General features: G+C 36.4%; 1 protein-coding gene across 6 annotated transcripts in view; it reads left to right on the top strand.

Moving 5' to 3' along the window:
* Positions 1-14,664, top strand: part of SEL1L2 (SEL1L2 adaptor subunit of ERAD E3 ubiquitin ligase) — a 118,232-nt gene that overhangs the window by 13,161 nt on the left and 90,407 nt on the right. For all 6 annotated transcript variants that reach the window (XR_002802789.2, XR_002802788.2, XM_023626099.2 and 3 more), the window contains exon 2: positions 10,143-10,198. Coding sequence is in view for 4 of the 6 variants with exons in the window: in XM_023626099.2 (XP_023481867.2) it covers positions 10,143-10,198 (56 nt within the window). In the remaining 2 variants the exon portion in view is untranslated. The remainder of the gene's footprint in view (positions 1-10,142; positions 10,199-14,664) is intronic.

Below are 14,664 nucleotides of genomic sequence, written 5' to 3' on the forward strand. Positions count from 1 at the left end.
TAAATTGCCAGGCAGAGGAAATTAAAAGGAATATTACTAAGTGCTTAGCCCATGTCAAGCACTTTCAAACCCACAATCTCATAGAATTCTCAGTACAACTCCTTCCACCCCCTTACCCACGACTGCACCCTGGGGATAAAACAAGAATAATTTTGGGCTGGCCCCATAGACTACTGGTTAAGCTCAGCATGCTCTGCTTTGGTGGCCAGGGTTTGATTCCTGGGCACTGACCTACACCACTTATTGGCGGCCATGCTGTGGCAGTGAACCACACGCAAAATAGAGGAAGATTGGCACAGATGTTAGCTCAGGGTGAATCTTCCTCAGAAAAAAGAAAAAAAAAAAAACCCAAAACAACAAACCAAGAATAATTTTCCTTATTTAATGGATGAGAACGCAAACTCAGATGTTTCATGACTTACTTAAGGTCACTTAGCTAGAAAGTGGTGGAACATTGGCAAGGGATGAGTAAAAACTGGTCTATGATTTTGAACTTGGGAGCTTGATGATTCCCTTGACAGCGACAGAAGATTAGAGAGGGGAAGCTGACTTAGCGAGGAGCATGTGAGCAATAGTGATTTGGTTTGGGGACATTGGGACATAGAGATGATAGAAATATATCAGGGCCACCTTGCTGCCTATTCAGTCACATATATGTCACTTCAGTATTGATTGGCGACAACTAATCAAGTAATTTAAGAATTTCCACTTTTCAGTAAAACCTTGACTGGAAATTATCAATTGCAGAGTGTCAACCTTTCAACTAAAGCTGCTCAGTATGTGTCTCTAAGGTTAAAAGTTTTACTGCCCTATTTCTAAAGGAGGATCACGTTTTACACTCACCATTAACAGAGGCGTCATACTTTGTGTGAGCATAATTAACTAAATAATTAATGTATCAATTATAAATTTTAGTCCACAAACCTGTGTGTGCAAGAAATATAACTTTAATTTTTTAATAATGGAATTTAATTTCTACTTCATGCTATCATAGTGGAAACTTCTCTTTGCCATCCTTCCACCTCTCTCCTCCCCCCTAGCCCAGGGAATACCTTCTCATTTTGGGAAGAGGGCACAGAAGGCCCTGCTATCACCTGGGTGTTGTTTTTCAGGTATTCTCCTACATCCATCCTATTGTCTAGGTTGGAAGTCCTTTCTTTCATCCCTGACAGCCAAGAAAATAGTTATTCCTTTCTTTTCTGCCTCATCATTTTTATGCTCTGAAGCAATGAGCAACTCACTGACTGAATAGGAAAAAGGACACAAGGTACAAGAAAATACCAGGAAAAATTCTTAGTTAACGTTACCAATTATGTTCTACTGTGTTTTCCCACTTGTAATTTGCATTTCTCCCAAATTATTTCTCATCTAATCAAGAATTAATAATAAAAATAACATTTATTAAGCACTTTCTATGTGCTAGACACTCTGCCAGGCACATTTCATGAATTATCCAACCATCCTTCAAGGTTTCTTTTAAGCTCTTTACTTGCACACTATAGGAGGTAATTAGCAGACCTTTGGAAGAGACATTCTCAACAATGTCGAGAGTTATTCATCCTTCTCTGTCTAATTAAAACTCATAAAAATAAAAATAAATAAAAGAAATATTCACTCACTGTTAGCCTAGTCCCTCATTTTGCCATGTTTGCACTTCAAGAAGGAAGTTGAGGAGGAGCAGAGAGCAGAATGTTATCAAATACCCTTTTCAAGATGATGACATTAAATTATAGACTTCAAAAAAATCTACTATGTTACTATTTAATATAACTAAGTCATTAGTCTATTACCAAATATATAATAATACATCAAAGTGTATTTATTGGTCAAAGTTACTACAATATACTAACATCTTCCTCATTTATTACAGTCCTTTTACTGTAAGTAAATCTCAATTTCCTTTAATATGTATTTAGGGACTTTGATAATGTCCATGCCTAGTCTAATTATGTAGAAATAATGATTGTAAATTATTCCTGTTGAGAGAGGAATGGAATATCTCCCTCCTATGTGTGCAATTCTTGCTGCACAGATGTTGCAATTATTGTATGATTGAGATGAGTCTCTTGGGGACTGAGCTGCTCTCAGTACATAGAGGATGGAGTCTTATCTGAGGGATGATAATATCTGTCACCCCAATCCTGTCAGGGATTTGGAGAAGAGAAGAGCTGTGTCCCTTAGAATGGGAGGGCCTTAGGTGAGTGACAGAGTTAGAAATTGTACTCTTACCCTTGATAAAGAGGACCAGGTGTTAAAGAGGATAGCCCCCACGGGGTGGAAAATAAGATGATACCTTTCCAAGGTAGATGAGAAAGGTTCTTGTGAAATTCTTTGGAAAAAGAAATGAGACAAGAGCAGGGAGAATGTGGTTGAGATATTACAGAACCAGAGATCTGTCAGTGTATACTGGACTGTGTCTATGCCTTTTATATTTTCTTTGTTCTTTCTTGGGATTAACTTTATTTTGAAAATGCCAGTCTGCTTTAGATGTGGTAAGAGTAACCAGGGAAAGAGATTTGAAGGGAAAGATGTTGCTATAGTTATCAGAATGAGAAAAAGCCAAAGAGAAGGTAAAATTCAGTAGGAGATGCTTTTTCCAGTGCTTACACCGTGTAGTTTCTTCGTTTTATTTCAGTAAAGGAAGTGCTTTCCTCACAGATGCTAATACCACTTGCTTTTAAAAGATAGGCCTTTGAAAAAGGGAAAAGAGAAGGGAATTGACATTTACTATTTAGCTGCCATGTCTTTAATAAAACACCAAAAACTTTACATTTTAATTCTATTCTGTCTTCACATCTACTCTAAGAGATAAGTACAGCATTGCTATTTCCATTTTATGGAAAACTGAGGCTCAGACAGGTTAAATAACTTACCCAAGGTCACATGGATATGTAAGAAGATATGACATATTATTTCTAAACATCATTCTTGATGATGGCCAAAGCTAAGTATCTTGCAAACCAAACTAATAAAGGACGTGATGTCATATTTGTTTTTTGTTGGATTTTAATAGATAACTTTTAGTCCATTCAATAGGAAGTGTCAAAGTGAAAGAAAATGAAGTATAAAACTTTCAAAATAGTAATCAATAACTAATGAAGCAGAGATTATTTGGATTTGAAAAGTAGTCGTGAATGTGTAGTTAAACTTGACTATGAAGGAAACTGGAAGTCGAGAGAGAGAGTTAATCTCTATACAATAAGCAACGGGGACTTAATGGGTTTTTAAGCAGATGTGTGCCTTGCTGGAAACAGTACTCGGGGAAAATTATTCTGAGGGTATATGTAAGTTAGATTAAAATTAGAACCATCATGATTAAATCTGTTAGGAGACTGTTGTAAGAATGCAGGCATGTAATGATGAGAGTCTGATTTATGCTATACTTTCTACAGGAAACTGAATACTCACCCCCACAAAAATCCCTTTGGCAGAATTTTCTCTGAACGCTCATAGGTGCAAACCCTCACTCTTCTTACTCCTTCTACCTTCCCCCAATTGTCTACTCATTTCTGGTAACTTAGATTCATCTACACTCTTCTATTCCCAGCCCGACCTGCTCCCATGATTTTAGTCCCAGGTTTTGGAACACGTCTTGTTTCCAGGTTTGTCTCTTATTACTTGTCTCACTTCTGCCAGCCTGGATTCCTCCTCTGGATTCCTCTGTGACCTGTGATTTTCTGCTTTTCAATCATTGCAGTTTGATTTCAGGGCTTTACTTCTTAAGTGGCTGCCTGTCCTGGAATCAGCACATTATCCTTTCCTAGTTGCTAACCTCCTGCGCTCACCATTTGTCCACTCCAAAGTCCTTGCTGACCTTGCCCAACCCTTAGATCATGCCAGAGAGAAGAGGTGAGGACTGAGGGTTGAGAAATAGACAATCATTAGTGGATATGAAGCCAAAGGGGAACTCTAGAATAGGGGTTTGAAAGGAAGAAGGATATCCAGGATGGTGTACAATCACAGAAGCCAGTGTACTACACAGAGTCTGATTGAAAGGTTAGAAAGGAACCAATAGTTGATACTTTTGATACCATTACTACATCTAGTAGTCAAAGCAAATGAATTGGGTGAAGCCCTAAGTGAGGCATGAAGCACCATTTTGGACAACTAGGATGGCAGAATCAATAAAATACTTCTGTTTAGTTTAATTTGTAATATTGTGTGAACAAGGAAACAGAAACTGATTTTCTTATTTGCCTGTAACTCCCCAGGCATATTCCCCCATAAAGTACAAAGGTTTTTTTTTTTTTCAGAACCTCAGTCAGTAAAGGAACAGTCATATTAATCAGTGTCCCAATGTCCATTCAAAGGAAGATAAACTATGTTCTGGAAAGAAAGGAGGTGAGCCACATTGGGGAAATGAATGGTAAAGCCAGGATTTAATGTATATCAAGCCTTTCATGACAAAGTGGTTCTGAAAAGAACTGTGATCAAGACAATATTTTGGGATATATTTTCTTCTAATCCTTTTCTCAATGCTATGACTATATTATATGTGATTTATTTTGGCACTATTTATTTATCTAATGTAGCTTCTAAAAATTGTTAATTCTATCCAAAGAGTCATAGTAGCCTGAAGAAACAAACTTGTTTCAGTTATCAATTGCTACATAACAAACAAACCAAAACTTAGCGGTCTGAAACAACAATGATTTATTATTTTTCATAATTATCTGTGGGTTGACCAGGTGATTTTTCTGCTGGTCTCATCTGGACTCACTCATGCAGCTTCACTCAGCTGGTGGTAAGCTGAGACAGCTGGGCCTCTCTCCACATGGCATATTATCTCTGGCTTTTTCAGGCCATGGTGGTCTCAAGATATTGTTCCAAGAGGGTGAAAGAGGCTGAAATATCTAATAACTAGCCTTGAAAATTGAACAATGTCATTGGCCACAATTCTGTTGATGAAGGCAAGTCACAAGGGTGGCTCGTTCAAAGATTGGGGAAAAAAACGTCTCCATCTGTTACTGAACCAGGTTCATTTTGCCCACCTCCCAGAAAGCCAAGCAGTGAGATGATGACATTGCAGCAGAGAGAGGGTTTTAATCACAAGGCAGCCAGGTGAGGAAGTGAGAGAATATCTCAAATCCACTTCCTCAAAAATGGGGGCTCAGGGATATTTATGGGGTAGGGGAGCAAGTTGGTCTGAAATGTGGAGATAAATGATTAGAGATAAGGAGAAGTGAGGTAATCGATGATCTGCACAAGTGTATTCAGACTTCATGCCTCTTCATAGGACGCATGTTCACATGATGACGGTGTTAGCATGATCTGAAGGTGGAGTGTTTAGCCTTTTGACCTCAAAAGGTCACTTATCAGACATCTGTGTGTGTCCAGTTGATGGGTTAGTGGTCTCAACTGGCCTGAAGTGGACAAGGGGTTCAAACACCAATTACCATGGTGACCCAGGCTCCAGTGAGATGTTATCTATAGGAACCTAGGGAGAGTCAGACAGCATATTGCCTAAATAGCACAGTTAACAATGGATGAGGGAACAAGTAACAGCTATAATCAGTAATTTCATCACTAGCTACTTAGTCATCAATGGCTAACTGTTTTCCAGTTTCAATCCCTCCTATTCTTTGGTCATTCCTCATTCTTGAGGGATTTGGAGCAACAACTGATCTGACTACTTCCTGCTGAATTGGGGCATAGATCTCGGTTAGAGGAATGAAACTGCTTAGCGCTCATTTAGAAATATTCTCGTTCCTGGCTTCAGGTTGACATTTTTGCATTATTAAAATTTTGTACCTTGCTGAACAGTTTTGGAACAACATCTAAAGGCATATTTTATAATCAAGTATCTGACCAGAGGGATAAGAAGTACAGGCAACCCAAATTTTAATAGTCTCTGAAAAAGAGACCTAATCGCACTGGGGCCTCCATCTGATCTCCAGGTAGGGGCAGACATCTGGTCTTAGTTCCTGATAGTCTTTTGTTTTACTGTATATGCATCAAAGACTGGAGCGATGCCCTATACCCTGATCTTTCAGTTGTTATTGATGATGGCTATCAAGAGACTCTCTGCCTGGGGGTCACATTCCTAAGGAACTCAAAAGAACAAAGTCATCAACTTACAGCAGCTGGGAGGGGCCATAAAATCTACAGAGCATTCAAACTTACAATATGGTTTCTTTTCTATAATATGGCTTCCCTTATATCAACACTGTGTTGAGTCGGTATCACATCTGTTGATGGGAAGATTGGACAAAGTTATATTGTAAAGGGGTATGATTACAGGTAGTTGTGATCCATTGGGGGCCATTATTGTGACAGTCTATAACAGTCTACCTTCAAGCCTCAAGAAAAGAGATTTACTTCTCTCCCACATGATTCTCTTCTTCCAAGATTGCCTAAGTCTCATCCAATCATAGCATCAGGCTCAGAATCCATGATCCTATAATCTGCATCAGGTCAAGATATTGATGAGGCTCTTTGGATACCATTCTTAGATTCAGATACCTGTGAACGAAAAAGACAAGTTATCCTCCCATCCCCTCACAGACCCATTGTACACTGGAGAGAAAGAAAACTACACTAATTAGACACTGCTGGCCAAAAAGGGGAACGGAGAGACATATAACAGTAACTGTTCTATGACAATTTGGAAATCCAGCCAGGTGCCTGTTAGCAGGTTCCTCTACTCCAGAGGTAGGTAATATTTCTTGATTAGGGCCCACTTCTACTCTCTTGAAGTAGTTCCCTAATCTTTTTCTCTCCTTGGCTCTTGGCAACACCCTCTGGGCTCCTAGCTCTGCCCTGACTTGTCCTTTCTTCTGCATAACAAATGACCCCATTTGTAGCTGAGTAGCTTTCTCATCCCACTTCCTACTCATAGAAAAGTGGGGGCCCAGAGGCCTCTTTCCATTTTGAACCATCTCAATCTCTTTTAGTCCAAGCTAGTGGTGTTTTTTCAACATAACTCTTTTAAAAACTTTGTGTGTTTTCTATGTATCTGATAGGGTTCACTCCATGCCCCCCAAAGCCACACAGATAATTCTTTTAGAGGCATTGGGCTGTAGTGCTAGTTTCTTCCTTATTACTTCAAAATTCTTCTCTCTTAATGAGGGTGGATAGTAAATTAAAGCTCTCATAGACATAAAATGTTGTGTTTCACACTATGCAAATAGACACGTCTCGTAAAATTTTGTGCATAAGTCAATTTTTTGTAAAGACAATGGAGTTTATAGCATTGTAGAATCTTGCCATTTAAAATCAATCTATTGTGAATCCTTCAGTAAAGTTTGGAGAGACAGTGGGGTAGAAAGAGGGATAGCTCTGGAGTCAGACCTGCATTTGAATCCCATTCTGCCACGTGACTTTGAACAAGTTCCTTATTCTCCTTTGGTGTTAGTTTCCTCATCAGTAAAACAGGAATACAAATATTCTGTGCTTGCTATATTGCTGGGTTGTTATAGAGATTAGAGATAAAGTGTGTAAAGCAACTGGCACATAATAAATGATAGCTAGAGCTACAATTGTAGAGCTGAATGAAACTTTAGCCCCCTTCCTAGGCTAACTCCATATCAAAACTTTTTGATGGTATACTTTATTGCATGTATATTTATTTACTCTAATGATGTACTACTGATCTAAGATAAAACACACCCCAAAAATAGAAATTAAAAAGAAGAATTTTTAACTTCACTTAAGTAGAAGTTCTAGTATTTTCTTCCTGCCCCCAGTGGATTGCATTTTTCACACGGAGTGCTGGAATTTGTGGCACTACCAATATAGAGGGAAGTGATGAAACAGTGGGACAGTTCTCTAGCAATCACTAGCATTTCTCAATTGATATAAAAAACCCACTAGAAAGTGTTGTGCAAGGTACTATTTGTAGCAGAATGTTTTCCCTGGTAGCCAATCAAAACTTCATTTTCTTTAGGTGAAAACCAAAAAGCCTGAAATTTATAAAAGAAACACATTTTTTAAATGTTTCAAAAGAATTATTTTTGGATTGTGCCTCTTCTACTAGAAGTAATGACCAATGATCTTCTTCTTCTTTTTGTATTTTAAGCTGTTAAATACTTTGTTCCTTCACTTAGACTTTTGTGTCTCCTCCGATTTCACTAATTCTTTTATCTACACTTATTCTACCTTTAATAACTGCTCTTAGCCCTGTAATTTTCATGTTAATATTTGACCACTGACAGTTTGATTTTCTGGTCCAATGTATAATACAAACTTTATTCCATTTAATATCCATAATTTTCTCCTCTCTCTGATACAAATGACACTTTGTACTTCTTATTCTGGTCTGTACATTTTGTGCATACTAACTCTAATTTTTTCTGTATACTTTGGGAAATGTAATGGTGGGAATATACCAAATCACATTTCTTTTTCCAGTTCACTTTTTCTAGTTGTGGTAGTGGAGTTTAAAAATTACTAGATGTTTACTGTGACTGTAATATTAGTCACAGTGTCTGATTTCTAATACACAAATATAATTAGGCTAAATAATTTGTCTTGAATAAAAATGCTTTAATTGAGAGAGAAGTCATATTCTAGGTAAAGCATTAATAAATTCTAATAACATTTTAAGTCTCTAATTATGCATTATTTGCCGTAGTCCTGTATTATTATTTGAAGGCATCTTAAATCCTTTAAAGAAGTAGGCTTCATATAATAATAATAATCATTATTATATATAGCTAACATTTATTAAGAATTAAATATGTATTAAATACTGCAATAAATATTTTACATAGATTATCTCATTTGATTATTATAAGTTAATGAAATAGGTACAAAATTGGGACTAGAGCACAAGCTGAAAGGCCACGTGGTGGATCATGAAGCTATATTGTCTCTGGTAATGAGTATCTTTGGCCCCAAAGTGATCACTTAGAAAACTTGAGATAAAGAAAGTTTCATTTACAGTAACGTTCTTATTCTAGTGTAATTTATTTTACATCCTGAACCTAATAAGTAATCCTATAATTATATGAAATATGTATAATCTTTTAAACTTTTCATATGCTTTAGATTAATGCATTAATATCATGTGGTTATTGAATTTTTATTTAGAATTTGCCAATTGTTTCTCTAATTTGACAGAGGACTAAATATCAAACAATCTGGGATCAGTTTCTAAAAGGTCTGGCTCACAAAGAAAACAGAACTGACATAGAATTTTAAGGCCAAATACTGAAGTTCATCAATGAGAGAAAGAATAAAATATATCAAATTAATAAATACAATGTTAGCGGTAACATTAGAAAATTCATTACCTGCTATAAAGTACAAGTTCATGACTTTTGGAGACATAAAATTTTGACTACTTTATAGTTGTCTTGAGTCATATTCCTCAGTCTGTAAAATGTGAATGTATTACATATGTGCATATTTTACTTCAGGAAATATGTAGGGTCATTTTTACTGTGCATCAAATAATTTTTCAATAATTGAAAATTATCAATCCTAAGAATGTAGTTAAATTGACATGCCATGATGTGTCACCCCATCATATTAGGTTTTCAAAGACTTATTTTTCTAAATACACAAATCAAGAAATTTCAAGTATTATGCAAAAATGAAATATACCAATGACTGTGTATGTATTCTATATGGCACATATATTCTATTCTTTATAAAAAGATTCATTAAAAATTGGTTGTGAAAATTATTTTCTCAAACTTCAAGGCCTGATGTAATTATACTAGTCTACATTTCTCAGATATTTATATCATTCAACTATATTAATTTTTAGTATCTCTCTGACATATGGGTGAGTCTATAAAAATATAAAAGATTGTATTCCCTCTTCTATATTTTAATATTCTCTATTAATAGATGGCATTTATTTACATACATACATTTTAATTAAATTCTAGCTCAGAAAGTTTTCCACTATTCCAATTAGCTCTATTATTTCTAGAACTCTTTTACGTTAATTCAATTTCAGGATGCTTGACTAAAGTATTTAGCTTATCTCTGGTGTAAGTTACATCTTTAAAAATTATCAGTGAAGGAATTATTTTGAAATACATTGTTAGTAACTTTAAATGGAAGCTATTTTCAACTACTATTCTTAGAGTTCTAAAAGTTATCTAGAAATTTTTTTAAAAAGAAACTTTATTTAGTGAAATTTTAAAAAGAAAATGTTTTCAAATTTTGTGAAAATGTTTTGTCTATTGTAGATATTGAGGCAGAAAAACATAATAAAAACCAAAAAGAAAGAAATGTCACCACACAGGTAAGTATTTTGCTAAATCCTTACATTTTTCTTTAATACAAAATTTAGGCTATAGGCACTATTAGACGTATTGATTCAGCATGCTCGGAATTTCTTTAAAAAGTAACTATTGACTATTGTTTCTTTCCTCTTTTTTTCCTTCTCAATCAATACTTTTGTTCATTTGTTCAATAAATATTTACTCATTCCACCGTGAGAAGATAAAATTTATCAGGCCTGAGCCTTCTCTTCAGCCATGGCCTGTCTGAGATTCTAAATATTAAGAACAGACTAGTCTGGCTTGTAGAGTCACAGATGTCTACTAAACTTTATTACCTCATGATGTCTGCTGACATCTTAGAAGTAGGAGATTCAACATTTTCAGTCTATTCTCAACCGAGAAACCAGCATAAGCCTATAAATGCAAGTCATTTCAAATCATTCCTTTACTCAAAGGAGCTTCCCATCTCACATAGGGTAAAACCAATTCCTTGCCTACTAGGCTCTGTGATCTGGCCTCATGTTTTTTCTCTGACATCATTTCCTACTACTGTCTCCTTTACTCGCACCATTCTAGACACACTGGGCTTTGCGCTGTTCCTCAGAAACTCCAGGCATGGGCCTACCTTTCTGTTCTTTCTACTTGGAACATCTTTGAGCCCAGATATCCATTTGGCTCCCTTCCCTCATCTTCTTTAGGTCTTTGCTCAAACCTTTTGGAGGGTCCTTCCCTGGGCACTCTGTAAATTTGCATTCACTCTTTCTAAAATTGCAAACCCTGTCACAACACCTTTATCTTTATTCCCTGTAGCATTTTTCTCTCAGAATTATCACTCCGTAACATACTATATTTTGTTATGTCGCCCTCCACTAGAATATAAACTCCATGAGAGCAAAGGTTTTTGTCTGTGTTGTTCACTGCTTTTATCCCAGCAACTAGAACAGTGCCTGGCACATAGTAGGCACTCAATAAATGTTTATTGAATTAATGAATAAATCTTAAATTTAGATTAAAGGAGTAAACTTTGAAAAACTGTTTATATAAATTAAAAACTCCTTTCTCCATTGCAATATTTTCTAAACCCCTCCAAATTTAGCTCTTCTCCATTACCATAACTACCACATCCCATAATGAAAATAGAAGTGACCTTGGCACAAAGCCCACATTTTGTCCTTGGGCAGGTGGAGTTTGAAAGGACATCAACTTCATCAGGTCATCTTGATTTCTCTTGTAGACTTTGCTATCTTGTGATATGCAGCGCCTGCCCAACAACACATGAAAGCCCCCTTTGGAATCAAGGAGCTCCTCAGTGCTCCGGATCAAGGACGCTGCTCAGACCCATAAGAGTCCTTCCCATTGCCTGGGATTAGTAGATGAGGCCTATATAGTAAATGGTGAGAAAGGACCCCAGCTCTATGTATAGCCAAGCACAAAGGAAAACTATAAACTATTCTAAGAGATCTCAGAATATTGGACAACAAAAGCCCAAAGAAAGGAGAAAACATGCCAGGGTAGCCTGTTTGTAGACTGAATATCTCACTCAATTCCCCTGGAGTATCTGCTTTTTTAATCTTCCTTAGCACCAACCTCATAGAGCACAGACTGCAGAAGTGAAAAGACTGGGCTACAAATGGCTCTAATGCAAATTTCCCTCACATCCCTGCTACACTACAGGCAGAATAAAGCAACCTCCATTCACTACACTTGCCATATTGTTTCATGACTCCTTTGCAATAAATAGGATACTGTCTGGCTGATAACACTCTCCCCCCATCTCTACCCCCATTGTAGACCTGGTAAATTCTGGTTCTTTCATAATAATTACTATTTGCTTTATAATTTTTTAAAACGGCCTTCTAAGCATAGCTTCTCTTTCCCTAGTTTTTCTCTTTCTGGCTCTACAACTCTACGATTCACAAAAGAATATCATCTGCTCCTTCGTTTCTCCAACACACACTTTTTTAAAAAACACAAATAAAAAAAATTTAAAGACACTTTGTCTTGTGTAAAGGATCCAATATTTTCAGGAACTCTGTGTATTATTTCCTTCCGTATTAAAGAACGATTGTGATCGCAGAGGTGGTCAACCCCCAGGTATCTAATGTACTACCAGGGAGTAACTGAGGCCCCTTAAGGGAGCAATTCAAGTGCGTGGCTCAGGGGCCATTATGACAGCCACCACCACCAAGACCAACAATGAAAACAAGGAAAGGGTAGCTCAGATGCCAGCACTGAGCAGTTCTGCTGGAGTTCCCAGAGTGCTCAGTCCCATTTTCTCCTTCATCTAAACAGTCACATTCTTCTTATTTTTGAGATTAACATCTTGTTACAGCAGACAATTAGACTTCTTTTTTTTTACACTTTTTGGTACCTTGTTTTATGTCCTTATTGTCATAATTCATATTAAGAACAATGTATTACAGTTATGAAATACCTTAAACTTTATAAAACCCCTTCACATATACCATTCATTCCTCCTAACACCCTAACAAAGATGTTAACTGGTTATTTAAATGGTTAACTATTATCCCCATTTTACAGATTAGAATAAGCAAGCCTATTCAAATTTAAAAGATCTTTGTATTACAAATTTTCCATATACATATTCATTGAACACAATGCCTACTATGTACCAAATACAGTTATTGGAATTTGGATTTTCAGAAAGGTTCTGATTTTTTTTTTTTAGCTTTGTGACACCTCTATTTGATAATTACTTGAACTTAATTGTCTCTGAGAACTTCTCCTCTTGCAGCCCTCTCAAGCATTTTCTCCTACAGCCCAATTATATTGGCTCTAGTCGGGGCAGTGGGTATCCGTCTCCCTCCTCACTATTATAGTCTCACTAGGAGAATAATAGGAGCTGAGGACAGAGAAGTAGCTGTGGTCTTTCTCTCCAACTCTGCTCCTGTCATCATTCTTGGAGATTTTGGTATCTGTGAATCCTAGACTCTCAGTTCCGTTATTTAGATCTTTTTACTCCATTAATTGCACACTCTTCAGTACTCCCTTGGTCATAATCTGGACTATGTCTTTCCCAAATTAAAATTTCAAGCTTCCAAGTCTCTGATGACCACTCGGTGCTTTCCAGGTTCTTCTATTAATGCTTCAATTCCACATCAAATCCATTTGCTCCTTTTCCTGTGCATCGTTACCCTCACATCCTCACTTCCCTTCTTAGTTGGCTTAGAGTTGATGGCTCATCACTACAGGACCACAATCCCTTTTCCAAAGCCCTTGGGAACAAGTGCGTTTCAGAATTCAACGTTTGTTTTCAAATTTTGGTAAAATATACATAACATAAAATTTATCCTTGTAACCATTTCTAAGAATATGTTTCATTAGTGTTAACTACATTCACACTGCTGTACAACCAGTCTCCAAAACTCTTTTCATCTTGCAAAACTGAAACTCTTTACCCATAAAACAGCAACTCTCCACTACTCCTAACCTCCCAGCCCCTGGCAACCATCATTATAGTTTTTGTCTCTATGACTTTGATTACTCTAGCTACCTTATATAAGTAGAATCATACAGTGTTTGTCTTTTTTGTGACTGACTTAATTTCACTTAGTATAATGTCCTTAAGCTTCCTCCATGTTGTAGCATGTGTCAGAATCTTCCTTCTTGAGGTTGAATAAGTTCCATTGTACATATATACCATATTTTATTTATCCATTCATCCATTGGTGGACACTTGGGTTGCCTACAACATTGGCTATTGTGAATAATGCTACTATGAATGTGGGTGTAAACATACCTCTTCGATATCCTGCTTTCGGTTCTTTTGGGTATATACCCAAAAGTGAAATTGCTAGATCATATGATAGTTCTAATTTAATTTTTTAGGAACTGCCATATTGTTTTCCACAGTGGTTGCACCATTTTACATTCCCACCAACAGTTCCAATTTCTCCATATCCTTGTCAACACATTATTTTCTGTTTTTGCTTTTTTTTTTTTTTTTTATAGTAACCATCCTAATGGATGTGAGGAGGTATCTCATTGTGGTTTTTATTTGCTTTTGCCTGATGGTCAGTGATGTTGAGCATCTGTTTATGTGTTTGTTGGCCATTTGTATATCTTCTTTGGAGAAATGTCTATTCAAGCCCTTTGCCCATTTCCTAATAGGATTGTTAGATTTTTTTTGGTGTTGGATTGTAGGAGTTCTTTACACCTTCTGGATATTAACCTCTTATAGGATATATGATTTGCAAATATTTTCTCCCTTTCATAGGTTGCTTTTTCACTTTGTTAATAGTGTCCTTTGATGCACAGAAGGTTTTCATTTTGACTTAGTCCAATTTACCTATTTTTATTTTTTTGCCTGTGCTTTGGGTGTCATATCCAGGAAGTCATTACCAAATCCAATGTCATGAAACTTTTCCCTATGTTTTCTTCTAGTTTTATAGTTTCACGCATTATGTTTAGGTCTTTAATCCATTTTGAGTTACCTTTTGTATATAGTATAAGGTAAGAGACCAAC

Source organism: Equus caballus, chromosome 22 (assembly GCF_041296265.1).
Source record: "Equus caballus isolate H_3958 breed thoroughbred chromosome 22, TB-T2T, whole genome shotgun sequence".
Lineage (NCBI taxonomy): Eukaryota > Metazoa > Chordata > Mammalia > Perissodactyla > Equidae > Equus > Equus caballus.